The sequence below is a fragment of the Dama dama genome, chromosome 33, assembly GCF_033118175.1.
Source record: "Dama dama isolate Ldn47 chromosome 33, ASM3311817v1, whole genome shotgun sequence".
Classification (NCBI taxonomy): domain Eukaryota; kingdom Metazoa; phylum Chordata; class Mammalia; order Artiodactyla; family Cervidae; genus Dama; species Dama dama.
This window is the reverse complement of record NC_083713.1, coordinates 8,310,394-8,325,195: the sequence shown is the minus strand read 5'-3', so window position 1 is coordinate 8,325,195 and position 14,802 is coordinate 8,310,394. Positions and strand designations below refer to the sequence as shown.

At 49.9% G+C, this 14,802-nt stretch overlaps 1 protein-coding gene across 1 annotated transcript in view; it reads left to right on the top strand.

The window, feature by feature from the left end:
* Positions 1-12,233, top strand: part of LOC133050741 (liprin-alpha-1-like) — a 46,994-nt gene extending 34,761 nt beyond the window's left edge. The window contains 6 exon segments of the mRNA XM_061134996.1: positions 4,236-4,411; positions 4,501-4,612; positions 6,553-6,619; positions 7,818-7,927; positions 8,324-8,496; positions 11,987-12,233. Coding sequence (XP_060990979.1) covers positions 4,236-4,411; positions 4,501-4,612; positions 6,553-6,619; positions 7,818-7,927; positions 8,324-8,496; positions 11,987-12,233 — 885 coding nt within the window.
* The last annotated feature ends 2,569 nt before the right edge of the window (positions 12,234-14,802 follow it).

The window sequence follows — 14,802 nt, the reverse complement described above, 5'->3', positions numbered from 1 at the left end:
TTAAACTTTTTAGATAAATTTAGCTGAGAATTTCTGCAAAAAGACTGACTTTTATGTTAACAAGATTGTATTTCTATTATGTTACAACTTGCTGTACCATGAGACTGCCAATTTTCTGTTTTCTGCTAACCTCAAGGCCAGAAGATAATGTACAAAAAAATCTATGGGAAAAGACTCTCATAAACAAAAAATATACAGAGCACACCTGGTTTCGTGAAGGACAAGCTGATGTTGTTAAACTAAGTCTGTATGCTTATCTGCTCCTTAGAAATGTACCAACTTAGGGTATAAAGGCTATGGTGAAAAATAAAGCAACTGCCAGACTCTGCCGCACCTTCCTGGTCTGGTCTCTCTCTCTCTCTCTCTCTCTCATTCGCCGACGCCGTTCATCCTGAGGGTTCCCCTCGATCCTGCTGGGGCTGGACCCCGGCACCTTGACTTAGGTATTCTGTGCCTCTGCTCCAGATAAATATCCTCATTAATTATTTAACCCAGTCAGTAATGACCATCAGTGAATTGAAAAGAGCGCATTTCACTGTTGCTTAAATACCAGTATATTTTACACTAAGAGGCAGAACTTTGCCTGCATCTTGGGAATTAAGCTGACATATAAATTAAGCTGAACGTTTGCTTTTTGCAATGGAAATCCAAACAAGGATGAGCCATGCCAACGACGCCAGAATTGCTAAGTTTTGGTCTTCAGCGTAAGCAAGAACCCCTTTCTGTGAAGCCGTCAAGGGCAGATGATGTAACGTGCATCTCCCCTGTGCTGGCACACAGTGACCTGCTCCTGAGCCAAAGGGAAGTTTGAGATGGCCTCGGGCTCTCCGGCAGAAGACATCAAGCTGTGGTCAGAGATTTTAATGTCTTAATTTAGCCAGTAGCGTCACCCAGGGGTCTACATGGGACTGTGCTATCCACTGGTGGTACCGGATTGAACGGGATCCGTGCCATCACTCTCACCTTGTTCAGAGTTCAGAAAACTGATTTGTGTTTGTGACCGTTTCAGTGATGGAAAAATAGACCCTACAGAGTCTCTTCTGTGCCAAATGTTCTCTTTTCCTGAGAGAGCCCTGTTGTGTGCATTTTTTCCACGGGCTGGGATGACAGCCCAGGAGATGTGGGTCTCCCTGGGACTGAGCCTGATCCTCCCAGGAACTTATATTATCGACCACTAAAATGTGAATAGACTATATAACGAGTGAACAAAAATGAGGAGGCTTCTCCTTCCATGGAATTCTCTATTTAGCAAAGTCTTTGCATTCTGTGTCTATTTAAAAATCCATAATCAACAAGTAAGAAAATAATACCACATATTCATGCTCTAAGTGTCAGGCTTATGAGATGAGAGTTGTAATTGAAAGAGTGAAAACACATGATACTGTGATGATGTAAAAATGTTTCATGTTTATCTCCACTCATGATTATTTATAGAAATGTATTTTCTAATAGAAAGTTTTTTTTTTTTTTCTATTAGAACTTGAGTGTTCTTGTTGGAGTTTTTATGATTCCTTCTAGCTTTTTTGGTGTAAATAGTAGATCAGAGGCCAATTTCTGAAACAATCCACGCTGGTAGTCAGGAAGTATTAGGTCCAAGAATTCCATAATGTACGGAATTCCTCAGCACATACCTTAGTCTTCTTGGACTGAAGAACGTCAAGTGCCTTCTTTGGTGTGTGTGTATATACATGTCAGGTGTCCACTGTCACTGTGCAGATCTTGCACATATTCCATTAGATCTATTCCTGAGGAGTTCATAGGTTTTGATGACATTATAATTAAGGGTATTCTTCAAAATTTCAATTTCTGGCTTATTTCTAGTATTTAGAAATAGAGTGCATTTTTACATGTTGACCTTGTATACTGCAACTTTGCTGAACTCACTTTCATGCTTGTAACTGTTTTGTCGATTCATTTTCCATGTTAATCATCATGTCATCAGCAAAGACAGTTGTATTGCTTTTTCAGTTCATGTGATTTCGATTTCTTTTTTCTTGTCTTGTTACAGTGGCTAGGAGTTCCAGTACAGAGTGGAATAAAAGACATAAGAGCTCTTGCTCTGTTCCTGATCTTTGGGAGAAAGCACCATATGATGTCAGCTCTACATGTTTCATAGATGCTATTCATGAGGTTGAGGCAGTTTTCTTCCGTTCCTAGATTGCTAAGACTTCCACATATCAGTGATGAATATTGTCAGATGCCTTTTCTCTATCTTTTAAGGTAATACTGTGGTTTTTATTTTCAGCCCATTGATGTGGTGGATTTCACTGATTTTTTCCAAATGTTGGCCTAATCTTATGTTCTTGGGATAAACCCTGCTTGTCATGATACCTTGTAGTTTTCAATGGTAACTGATTTCCTGATGAGTCTTTAAGGAATTTTGCATCTGTGTCTCAGAGGCATACTGATATTCTTGTAATATGTTTGTGTGGTTTTGGTATCAAGAGAATTCTGGCCTCAGAATGAGTTGGGTGTTATTTTTGTCACTATTTTGGAATAGTTTGTGTTAACTGGGATTTTCTTCATAGCTGTTTGTTAGGATTCACTGGTAAAGTCATTTAGGGTAGAGATTTTGTGTGTGTGGGTGTGTGGGTGGATAGGATTTCTAAGTACAGATTTGAGTTTTAATAGATCCAGGTCATCTGTTTCTTACTGAGTGGCTCTCATAGGTTGTGTCTTTCAAGAAAGTAGGGTATTTTATCTAAGCTGCCTAACATTGTTCACAGTTTGCCCTATCCTTCCAGTGTCTGTAGGATCTGTACTGATGCTCCCTCTGTGATTCTTGACATTGGTAGTTTATGTCTTCTCTTCTTTCTTCATCACTCTGCTTAGTCAATTTTACGGATACTTCTGAAGAACCTGATTTTAGTTTCTTCATTTCGTTTTGTTTCTCTGGTTCCCATTTCATTGATTTTTGCTCTTTCTTTTTCTTCTTTCTGTGGATTTCATTTGTTCTTTTATTAGTTTTCTAAGATAGAGTCTTAGACTATTGATTCACAATCTTTCTTCATTTGTGTACGTATTTAACACTATCCGTTTCCCTCCAGGTACTGATTTAACCATGTCCTGTAGCTTTTAGCATATTGTATATTCACTGTCATCCACTTCAAATTATTTCCCATTTCATTTGTGATTTCTTCTTTGCCACATGAATTCTTTAGACATATGCTAATTTCCTGATGTTTGGGAGATTCCTGGATATCAGGGGTTTTTTAATTTCTATTTTGATTCTGTTGAGATCAGAAAACATCCTTTGCATGATTTTAGTCACTTTAAGTATGCTGAGATTGGTCTGTCTTTTGCAGAATGTCCTGTGTCCCCTTGAAAAGAGTGTTATCGTGCTGCTGTTGGACGGAGTGCTCTATAAAGTGTCAGTGAGATCAGGATGGGTGATAGTGCTGTTTAAGAGGGCTTCCCTGGTAGCTCAGATGGTAAAGAATCTGCCTGCAATGTGGGAGACCTGGGTTTGATCCTTGGGTTGGGAAGATCCCCTGGAGGAGCATTGGCAACCCACTCCAGTATTCTAGCCTGGAGAACTGTTTAAAAGCTTCTACATCCTCACTGACCTTGGATGGTTGTCTGCTTGGCTTCCCTGTTCAATCAGTTATTGAGTCACTGAGAGGAAGATTGAGGTCCCTGACTGTAATTGTGGGTTTGTCTATTTCTTCTTTCAGTCGAGTTTAGTTCTTGTATTCCTTATCTCTTCTTTTTAAACCTATTTTTAATTCACTTAACTGACTTTGAAATTAGCAGATGTTTTGCTAGAGAAATTTAGAAAACAAAGTGTTCAAACTAAAATTAAAGCCAGCCAGAGATGTTTTTAGTGAGTAGAGTTAGGTTGATCCTTCAAACTTGTTCATGAGTCATGGTCATTCTTTGTTGATATATTATTATATTACATATAAAAGCTATTTCAGAGAAGTAATGTGCAGTCAGTTACAGTTTTATCATGGTTTGGTCGATAGGTTAAATTTATTACCACAGATGAGTCATAGACTTTTAATGGTGTAGTTTCTTTGTCTAAAACTTTGCCAGCAAATTTAAAAGGTAGCAAATAAAAGATCAAATTATTTTGAAGTTATGAGCAACAATGTTGTCTTTAGCTTAGCCTTTGAGAATATGTAATTGTTTAAAAATCCATTTTTAAGATGACTTAAATGGCCCTTGTGACTGTTTCCATGGGGTTTTTTGTTGTTGTTTTTCCTGAATTAACCATCCTTCGTTATTGAAAGCAGACCCTTGCATACAGGGACGTGAGCCTCGAGCGGATCGGCACCGAGTGACTGCCCAGCCTGGGCCTCCGGCAGTGCCGCAGCTACCTCATGGAGTGCCTTGTGGACACGCGGATGCTGGACCACTTGACCGAGAAAGACCTTTGCGGACGACTGAAAATGGTTGACAGTTTTCACAGGTCAGTCAGTGCAAGTAGTTCTTACTAGTTGGCTGAGAGACGTTTGCCTGTGGCCAGGTCTAACTTTTTTCTTTTTCTCTTGGAAACAGAAACAGTTTGCAGTGTGGAATTGTGTGCCTGTGAAGGTTGAATTATGACTGAAAAGAACTGGAAAGGAAAAGAGAAGAAAGCCAGAATGAACTAGCACAGAATGAAAGGCTAGTACAGTCCTATTTCTTGGTTCCCAGTGTATAAGCCGCCTCAGAGATTTCCTATTGGAAAGGAAAATTCAGGAAATGCTTTCCGAGGAGAAATCACACCTCGCATCATTACAGAGGAGGCAGATGGGAAGGAGTGTTTGAGATCGGCCTCTGTGGCCAGAGAACTTGTGCTCTGCCCTCGGGCTCACATCGCTCTGCAGGTTGTGTGTCTTGAGGGGAGAGCACTTCCCCACGACTCTGGAGATCTCCCTGTGACTGTGCCATGCGTCCTGTTCCACTCACAAATGCTGCTGCAGGCTGCAGATCACTCCAGAGCCGAGAAGGGCAGGGCCCGCTGTGCACGCCTGTGAGTGTGAAGAACACTGCTCTGGCCCCCCGTCAAAGGACGTGAGGAGGCAGCATGGTCCTGTGCCCAGGCCGGAGGGGGTGTCCTTGACGATGGAGTGGGAGCCTCTCCGCTGGGGCGGGAGGAAGGCGGAGGCACTTCAGTTGCCAGGCGGGTGGGGAGGCCGGAGGGGACGCGGGCTGTCCGTGCGGGGTCTCCCTGGGGCAGTGCCTCGCTGTGCGCTTGTGGCTCTGAGCGCCTGAGTACAATGGAGCGATTCTCAATAAGGCGTTAGCTGTAGGGCTTCCCTGGTGGTCCAGCGGGTTAGAATCATCCGCCTGCTAATGCAGGGGACAATAGTTCGATCCCAGGCCTGGGAAGGCCCCATATGCCATGAGGTGACAAGCCCCCGTGCCCTCGAGCCTGGGTTCCACAACAAGAGAAGCCACTGCACTGTGAAGCCTGACCTTGATAACCGGAGAAAGTGTGCACACAGCACCAGAGACGCATCACAGCCGAAAATAAATAAAATAAAATTTCAAAACGGATATTCCCCATTAAACACAGGGTAAGACCTCCCCGAACGTTCAGAAAATAGATCACTGATAGCAGTAACAGTAACAAAACTTACTGAACGAGGCCAGGTACCTTCATAGGTTCATTCACTTAATCCTTACTGTCGCCCTGTGCATGTAAGTGCCGTTTTCATCTCCAGTTTTAACTAAGAAGGAAAGTAAAGATAAAAATACGGCTGGGGAGATGGTCCATTGAAAGCTCATCTTGGTGTGATTGAGTTCATTTGAGTCATTAGAAAACCTATTTAAATTTTGCTATTTAAGTTTTAGTCTCCCTCAAAGTTATTTTATATTGAAACGTTGGTTTCTGCTTAGGAATGGTGTCTGTGAGTTGTGTTTTGGGGAGCAACTGGATGGCCTTACCCTATTCCAGGCCCCGTGTGCTTGGGGGACTGTTTCGTAAGTGTACTGAAAACACACAAAACATTAATTCCCCGTGACACACAACCGTGACTCGTTCAGCCCCACACTGTAGTTCTTCTCTTCACTGGATGTTAAGGAGACGTGAGTGTGACAAGGAGAATCGGACACCTGAAGAAGCATCCATGGGCTCTGTTCAGTGTGAGACAGGGCTGGTTACAGCTTGAAAATGTTTCCATGGCAAATGACAGTGTGTTGTATTATATAGCAAGATGTGATTTCTCCAAAGTGAGAAGTGAAACCTGCTAACTGTCAGGAGGAATGTCCACCCGGGCAACCAGGGTGGTCCAGTTAGGGTGCAGTCAGGGTCCTGGCACGCGTGTTACCCCACCCTTGCCACGCTCCTCTGGTCCCAGTTTGGGCAAATCAGTCACATGGTCATCACGAATGGGGTCAAATACACGTGGACAAAAGTGCAGTAGCAAACTCGGCCATTTAAAGGGCTGGTGGCTTTCTGTTTTTGTCCTTTGTTTTAAAATCTGTCTTGTTTTCTGCCCTGTAATTTCCAAGGATGATGATAACAGCTTGAGGAGGGCGCCTTCTTGGAGGAAAACATTCAGACCACAGGATGTCTGTGGCTCAGCTGCTGCGTGCACAGAGTCTCTGCCCGCAAACCGCCAGGTCCCGTCCTCGCTGTCCCCACCCTCGGGCCCCTGCACGCTGTCAGTCGATGGGGCGAAGGAAGAAGGTGAGGCCGAGAGAGGTCCTCCCCCGAGTTCAGCCGGGCCGTAAGTACACCGGCTTGGCAGTTGTCCTTTCAAACCCAGCTCTGGTTTTCCCTCTGACGGCCTCCCTGCCAGAGAACGCTGCTCGTCCAGGCTGGGTGCCCGGGGCCGCTGTGTCCCCACTTGATGGCAAGACAGACGGCCAGACAGCCTGGGCCGGGGTCAGGCTCTGTGGCTCAGACGCCTTGTGCACGCGCCCCCATGCCGCCAGGGTCCCGTCCGTGACAGCGGCGTCTCAGGGGCTCCTTTCTCCCCGGTTGGCGGTGCCGGCCACACTGGGGGATCCCAGAGGGAGTGTGCGCTCACCCCGAGGGAGCGGGGCCTGGAGGGTCTCTTTGGTGCCCTTTTGTTCCTGTTATTAGCCCTTCCCACGAGTAGATTCATAAGCTTTGCTCTCACTTGCTCTGACAGAGCAAAGTGTTAAGCTGGGCACTTCGGTGAGGGGGCTTACAGGGAAGCAGCATCGTCTCTTCACCAGAACTCAATGACACGCTTCACCAGGGGTGGGGGAGACCCAGGGACGCTCTCCTGTTTTAAACGGCATTTTCCTTCCAAGGAGCATGCAGCTCAGTTTACAGATCTTAACTGCAGCTTAGCTTTAGTCGATTGAAGAGTCTTACTGCTTGCTTTTTTATTTTCCATTCTCCTCATTATAAATCCAACATTTCCCTGCCAGATGCACACGCTGGCATAGACATTAGAGTTTAGATAAATTAGAAAGAATCCTAGAAAGAGGTGTCGGGAATATAATATATGGCAGATGACCTTTTACAAACCCCGTGAGATAGGCAGGGTATAAACTGTGTAACTGGGTTGTTTTCAAGGCTTTTGAAGTCGCAGTGCAGCAGGTGTCCGGGGCGCTTAGAATCAGAGGGTTTAGATAGGTGGCCTGCTCCATCAGCAGCCCCCGCTGTCTTCAGCCCTCTCTGGAACCCTGGCCAGAGACTCATCAGATGTGTTCCTGAGGGGCCCAGGGGAAGACGGAAAATGCTGAATTGGGGGCAGCGGGTTTCTGCTAGGGGGTTATGGAGATTTCCTAGTCAACTTGGAGTTGGGGGTCGGGGCCGACCCATTGGGCCCTACAGCCTGTACTGTGATGAAAAAACAACATTAGTGGTGACATTTCCGAGGGAGGCTGAGACTGAGTTTCCGCTTTCTTAGATCAGCCCCGTGCTCTGCCCTCCCTGAAGCGGCCTGTGGAGAGCGGCATGGCCCCCAGGACAGCAGATCACGGGGCTCCAGGCCACGAGGGCCCGGCCACTGACCCACAAGTAGCTGGTCCCTTCCCACGTCCCGATCTCACAGATCCAGTCCAGAGGGCTGGAAGAGACGTCATGCATCCCTGTGAATCTGGAGGTCTAAGGAGAGGCTGGCAGCTGGTCACGTGCAGTGGCTGTCCCCATGTCGGCGCTTCTGTCATCGAATGTGCCGTTGCTGCTCTAGTGTGACCGCCCCCACCCCCACCCCGGGTGGCAGGGACCCCCATGTGGCAGCCCCCAGGCTCGCTCTCTCTGGATCATCCACCCTCTAGAAGTTTCCCCAGACCCTGAGTAGGAGTGGGCGCTGCTGCGGGAGTGAGTGTGTGTGTCCTCCAGCCCGTGTGATGTTCCACGACTGACCGCACTCTGGGTTTACACGCTTCCTCCCGCGCTCCTGGGACCCGGCAGCGTGGCGGGAACGCAGAGGCTGGACTCCGCCACAGTCAGGACTCACTCCTGCTGAGCTTCGGGGTGAGCACAGGCCGGCCTGGTCCCGAGGGGGCACGGAGGCCACGCCCTGGGAGTGGAGGGTCGGCGGGTCTCCGGAGGTCGGCCCTGGAGAGCCCTCAGCGGCAGAGAACGTGACCTTGGCGCCCCGCTGCCGCAGGAGTGGTCAGACCACGGCCCGAGGCTCCCTAGCGTCCCTGGGCACGGGTGTCCCTCCCACCGCGGCAGTGCAATCTTTAATCTGTTACTACTTGTTATATGGACCTGAAGAGATTTCATTACAGGGTTTTTCATTAGTGAAAAATTCATGCATACCAGAGAGAAAATATTTTAGAATTTAATGTTTCTTATCTTTATGTAAACTTATGACTTCATTTAGATAGATACTTATTCTTGTATATTCAGGCTATAAATATCCTTTCAGATCAATTCATCTTCTGATACCTGATTTTAGTCTTTCAAATGAATGTACTGTACTGCTTGTCTGTATAAAGCCTATGAACAAACATAGGGCTTTTGTAAATGATGCATTTATTGTCATTATTCTTGTTTGATTTTTAAATGATAAACCATGAGAGAAGGGGTTTTCCTGCGATTGTAAAACCATCATGACACGGTGTGCATTATCCTTCCAGAATGTAACCAAGCTCTCCAACAATCACTCTGAAATGAGCAAACTTAATTTCAACCAATGGTCGCATTTTAACGACTGACCTAAACTGTACTTTTTCCAGCAAGAAATGCTTTTTGTCTGCAGCGTGAAGTGATGTAAAAGTACGGGTGTTGAGTGTGAGCTTCTACTGAAATCTGGGCTGAAAGTATGACTAGAAGAAGCCTATGACAATCTCTCCCACAACCTGGCCTCTGTGGACCCGGATCCCTCCTCTCCACTGAGACTCTTCCGGGACCAATCGCGATGCCCTGCGCCCGCTGCGGAGCCGATGTGCTGGATGGTGAAGGAGCCACATCCCCGACAGACAGACAGCATGATGCAGCTCTGACAAAGGCCTCCTTTTTCTTCTGTAAACCATCTTTTTACATCTGTTTGTAAACTTGTTTAAAGAATGGATCTAGGCATACATTTTTAGATTTTGATGACATAGCCATTCTGGATTGTATAAGTAGCAAATGTAACTTTTACTTGTTCAGTGGCACATTAAAAAAGCCAGCAAGAGATGCGTTCAGATCACGGTGTGTTATTTATGATGCCGCTGATAGCTTGGTAGACAGAGACGGCATGTCTCTTTACATGTGGGTAGTGCCTTCAGTTTACCTGTACAGTTCATTGTTACCATTCTGTTTTTCTGTTAATATTTTGTGAACTTCCTGAATATGTGAGAAAGTACATACAGTTTACTTTGGAACAATTTTTATCACAGTATTATTTATTGCTTTCTTTCAATAAAGTACTGAAGCCAAATTTCCCACTGCCACTTAAGAGTGCCGAGGGAAAGCTGGACTCTCCCTGAGAACAGGCCAGAGCTGGTAATGGGAGCCCGTGTCATCACATGGACATTCTGGTAAGAGAAACGGATGGAGAGAATGGAAAGGCTAGAAGGCGGAAGTATAGGTGTCCCCAAAGGATGACCGACGGGGTGTTCATGCCCTTGGATCCGGAGACAAGAGGCTCCATCACTTCAGCATCTTCGGGGCCAGGGCCCCTCTGCTGCAGAGGCGAGGGCAGCGGGCCGAGGGTGGGAAGAGAGTGCAGGTGTCAAGGCTCACCGAGGGTGCCCGGGCGGGCTGGCCAGGGGAATGCACTAGGGAGTGTGCGTGTGCACGCTTGTGTGTGGGAGCTTTCTATGTCAATTTAGTCAACACTCTTTATTATTCATATACCCGTAGAAAGAAGAAGGTAGCAAGGGGAGGTGGGAGGGAGATTCAAGAGGGACGGGACATACGCACACCTAGGGCTAATTCATGTTGATTTACGGCAGAAATCAAACCAATATTGCACAGCAATTATGCTTCACAAAGAAAGAACATACAAAGGCGGTCAGGAAAGTATGAAAAAAAGATTTCTCATAGAGATTTTTTTTTTATTTCTCATAGAGATTTATAATCACAACTCTGCGTACATCTGGGAGCAGGCTGCCCACCATCATCAGACCGCCCCACAGCATCAGACATTCCTTCCCAGCATGAGGCCCTAGTCCACCATCAGACCCTAGTGCAACATCAGACACTCGCCCAGCAACAGGCCCTTCCGCAGCATCAGACCCTAGTCTAGCATCAGACATTCCCCCAGCCTCAGACCCTAGTCCAGCATCAGAAGTCCCCCCTCAGCATGAAGCCCTAGTTCAGCATCAGACACTCGGCCAGCAGCAGGCTGTCCCCGAGCTTCTGACCCTAGTCTAGCACAAGATGTTCTCCTCAGCATCAGACGTATCCCCTCAACATCTGGCCCTAGTCCAGCATCAGACCCTCCCCCAGCATCAGGCCCTAGTCCAGCATCAGATTTTCCCCCTCCCCGCCCCGGCGTCAGGCCTTCCTCCCCCAGCATCAGGCCCTAGTCCAGCATCAGACCATAGTGCAACATCAGACAGTTGCCCAGCAACAGGCCCTCCCCCAGCATCAGACCCTAGTCTAGCATCAGACATTCCCCCAGCCTCAGACCCTAGTCCAGCATCAGAAGTCCCCCCTCAGCATGAAGCCCTAGTCCAGCATCACTCAGCCAGCAACAGGCTCTCCCCGAGCTTCTGACCCTAGTCTAGAACAAGACGTTCTCCCCAGCATCAGACGTACCCCCTCAATATCCGGCCGTAGTCCAGCATCAGACCCTCCCCCAGCATCAGGCCCTAGACCAGCATCAGGCCCTAGTCCAGCATCAGATTTTCCCCCTCCGCGCCCCAGCATCAGGCCCTCCTCCCCCAGCATCAGGCCCTAGTCCAGCATCAGACCATAGTGCAACATCAGACAGTCGCCCAGAAACAGGCCCTCCCCCAGCATCAGACCCTAGTCTAGCATCAGACATTCCCCCAGCCTCAGACCCTAGTCCAGCATCAGAAGTTCCCCCCACCCCAGCCTTAAGCCCTAGCCCAGCATCAGGCCCTCCCCAGCATCAGACCATAGTGCAACATCAGACAGTCGCCCAGAAACAGGCCCTCCCCCAGCATCAGACCCTAGTCTAGCATCAGACATTCCCCCAGCCTCAGACCCTAGTCTAGCATCAGACATTCCCCCAGCCTCAGACCCTAGTCCAGCATCAGAAGGCCCCCCCCCCAGCATGAGGCCCTAGTCCAGCATCAGACACTCGGCCAGCAACAGGCTGTCCCCGAGCTTCTGACCCTAGTCTAGCACAAGACGTTCTCCCCAGCATCAGACGTACCCCCTCAACATCCGGCCCTAGTCCAGCGTCAGGCCCTCCCCCAGAATCAGGCATGGCAGCCCCACTTGTCTGATCCTCCTGAGCACACTCAGGCAGCCCCCGAGCAGCAGGACAACAGCTCTTGCAGGAGGTGCATCTGTAGGAATCACCTGCGGAGCAGCAGCAGCTGGGGTCTGTTTCAGGTCAAGGAGTGGCGAGGGGGCACTTGTGCAGGAGGCAGCGGTGCTGTGGGCACGCTCCCCAGCTCTGCTTCTCCCCGTGGGGGCTCTGCTCTCCTGCTCTCTCACGGGCCCCAGGGCAGTGTCCTTCCAGATTCACGGTCGCCTTGATATCTCAAGCCCAAGTCCTGAGTTGCGTCCCAGTCCGGCTAGGCAGAGGCCTGGGAACACCCATGCTCAGGGGCTGAAAGGATCCCAGGGGGACAGCCAGGCCCCAGCGGGTGGCGGGGCAGGGGACGAGGGTGGCCGCCCACAGAGGGCCCCGCAGCAGCACTGCAAGGACAGCAGCGATGCCTCAGCTCACTCGGGGACGCTGCCGGCCTAGCACTCAGAGATGTTACCGCCGGCAGCAGCTCTGGGGACGCAGGAAGCCCGGTGAGTGACACCACGCCACTCAGGCCGTGTGCGTGGGCACTGCTGACCACGGCCTCGGTTTTCATTCTGGTTCCAACTGTCCCTCCAAGGGCTGACGGGCTCCTCTTCCGAACGGCACACTTGTTTTCTTTATGTGGGTGAAGGCGTCCCTGCTTGTTTCTGTCCGCACTGTTGTCGCTCATCGTGTGGTTTCCTCGTTACAACCTGTGCTTGCGGCTCTTCCAGTTTAACTTAGGAGCAGCCCTTCTTTTCTGCATCAGCGTTCACGGGGCCTTTCCAGGTGGCGCGAGCTGTAAAGGTCCTGCCTGCCAATGTGAGAGATAACGAGATGTGGGTTGGATCCCTGGGTCAAGAAGATGCCCTGGAGGAGGGCATGGCAGCCCACTCCAGCATTCTTGCCTGGAGAATCCCATGGACAGAGGAGCTAGTGGGCTACACTCCCTGGGGTCGCAAAGAGTCAGACACGACCGAAGCAGTTTAGCACACACTCAGGCTTTAGTTCAGTCGCTCAGTTGTGTCCGACTCTTTGGCACTCCGTGGACTGCAGCACTCCGGGCTTTGCTGTCCTTCACTATCTCCTGGAGTTTGCTCAAACTCAAGGCCATTGAGTCAGGGACGCCATAGAACCATCTCATTCCCGTTGCATCCACCAGAGCGGGGGCTGGGGCTCGGCAAAGTGCACGGTCCCACTGCCTGGGTGTGCACCTGCCCTCACCACTCCCTGACCGCGTGACCATCACTGTGTCCTCCTCTGTAAATTGGGAGGTGGCAGCCCCTGCTTGGGAAGGGGGACGCCCAGCATCTGGCATATAATCAATGCACCTTCCATCTCAGCGTTGTCTTTACTAAGACTAGGGATAGCATTGAATAATCTGCTCCTTTTTCTCTCTTGTGTCTTAACTGTGGTCCAGACCACATCTTGTTTCACTTACCCCTGGGTGTATATCCCACACCCAGCACAAACAAGACACTCTACAAATATCTGGCTGAAGAGGCAGGAACATACCCTGTCCTCAAGGAGATGAAGCCGAGAGAGATGGGGGCCTAATGGTAACACTGTGTGGTGAGGAGACCCCAGGAGGACCTGCGTGACTGTGTGGTGGGGCGTGGGCCATGGGCAGAGCCCCTGAGGAGCTCCTGGGGATGAGGAAGGTGGCAGGAAGGAGGAGGAGGGCCGTTCCTTGTGCGATGTCCAGAGATTGGACCTCACCCCTCACTGATGAGCACTTAGGCCATTTCCAAACACTTGTCAGTGTTCTGGAGGAAAGAATCATTGCCCAGCTCCTACTCAATCAACTTCATAGAATAGGTTTCTAGCGTTGGAGTATAAACATCTGCTTTATTCATTCCATGCTTCGTTCATCCACCCATCGAGCCAGCCATCTCTTCAACCATCCACACACACTCACTAGTCCATATTCCACCCACTCATGAATTCCGTCCACCCATCAAGCCAGACATCTGTTCATCCATGCATCCACTCACTAATCCATCCATCCATCCATCCACTCACTAATCCATCCATCCATCCCTCTACACATAATTCATCCACCCATCCACTCATTAACTCATCAGATCATCTTGGACCCACCGAGAAGACGGATGCCTCCTCCGCTCCTGCTCCCAGGAGGACCCCGAGCGTGAGTGACAGGAGCCTCGTGGGGCAGCGGGGGAGACACAGAAGGGACATGCCTGCAGGCCCTCCTCCCTCTCAACGGGGAAGCACCCACCTGGTCCTAAGGCCTCCCTGCCGGGAGTCCAGGCCGGCCCTTTTACTTCTTGCCAAACAAGCGGCCGATGCAGGACCTGATGCCCTTCTTCTTCGCGGCTTTGTGCAGCGAGTCCTGGCTGATGGTGCTGCTGCTGGGGTTGCCCCCGGGGCCGTCCTGAGAGCCGGTCGAGCTTCGGGGAGAGAGAAGGACCTTTAACCGGCGCCCTCATGTAAACACACAACCCTCCTCAAGATCTATTGTTAGAACCGGCCACCCAGCAACACCCGCACCTCAACCTCGAGCACACAGTGGAGGCTCCTTCACCAACCACACTCCACACAAGCAGTGCAGGCTCCCGGCCACAGACATCTGCCCCGGGAAGCTGAGAGTCTCTGACAGGAGCTCCCCCCGGGGAGGGCTTGACTCCAGGCCAGCTGGTGCAGAGGGCACTCCGACCCTCCCTCAGGGTCTCTGCTTGGCAGGTGACGAGGCTCCCAGAGAAGGCGAGCTCCCCTGCTCTGGGCAGCTCCCCCCACCTCCGCAGGGTGACCGTCCCCGGCCGTGGCAGCACAGCTGCTGGTCAGGAGACCACACGTGCCCTCCGTCGAGTGCTGCCTGGCTGAGGACGGGAGCTTAGCAGGCGGTGGTCTGAATGAGGACAGTGTCAGTCACTGCAGGGGATGGAGTCTCCTGAGAGGAGACCCTTGAGGAAAAGGGAGGGACCCTCAAGAGGGAACCCGAGAGGCACGGGGCCGTCACCCTCAGGAACGCGCCCCGGGCGGGGCAGACCTCTAGCAAGAGCAGGAA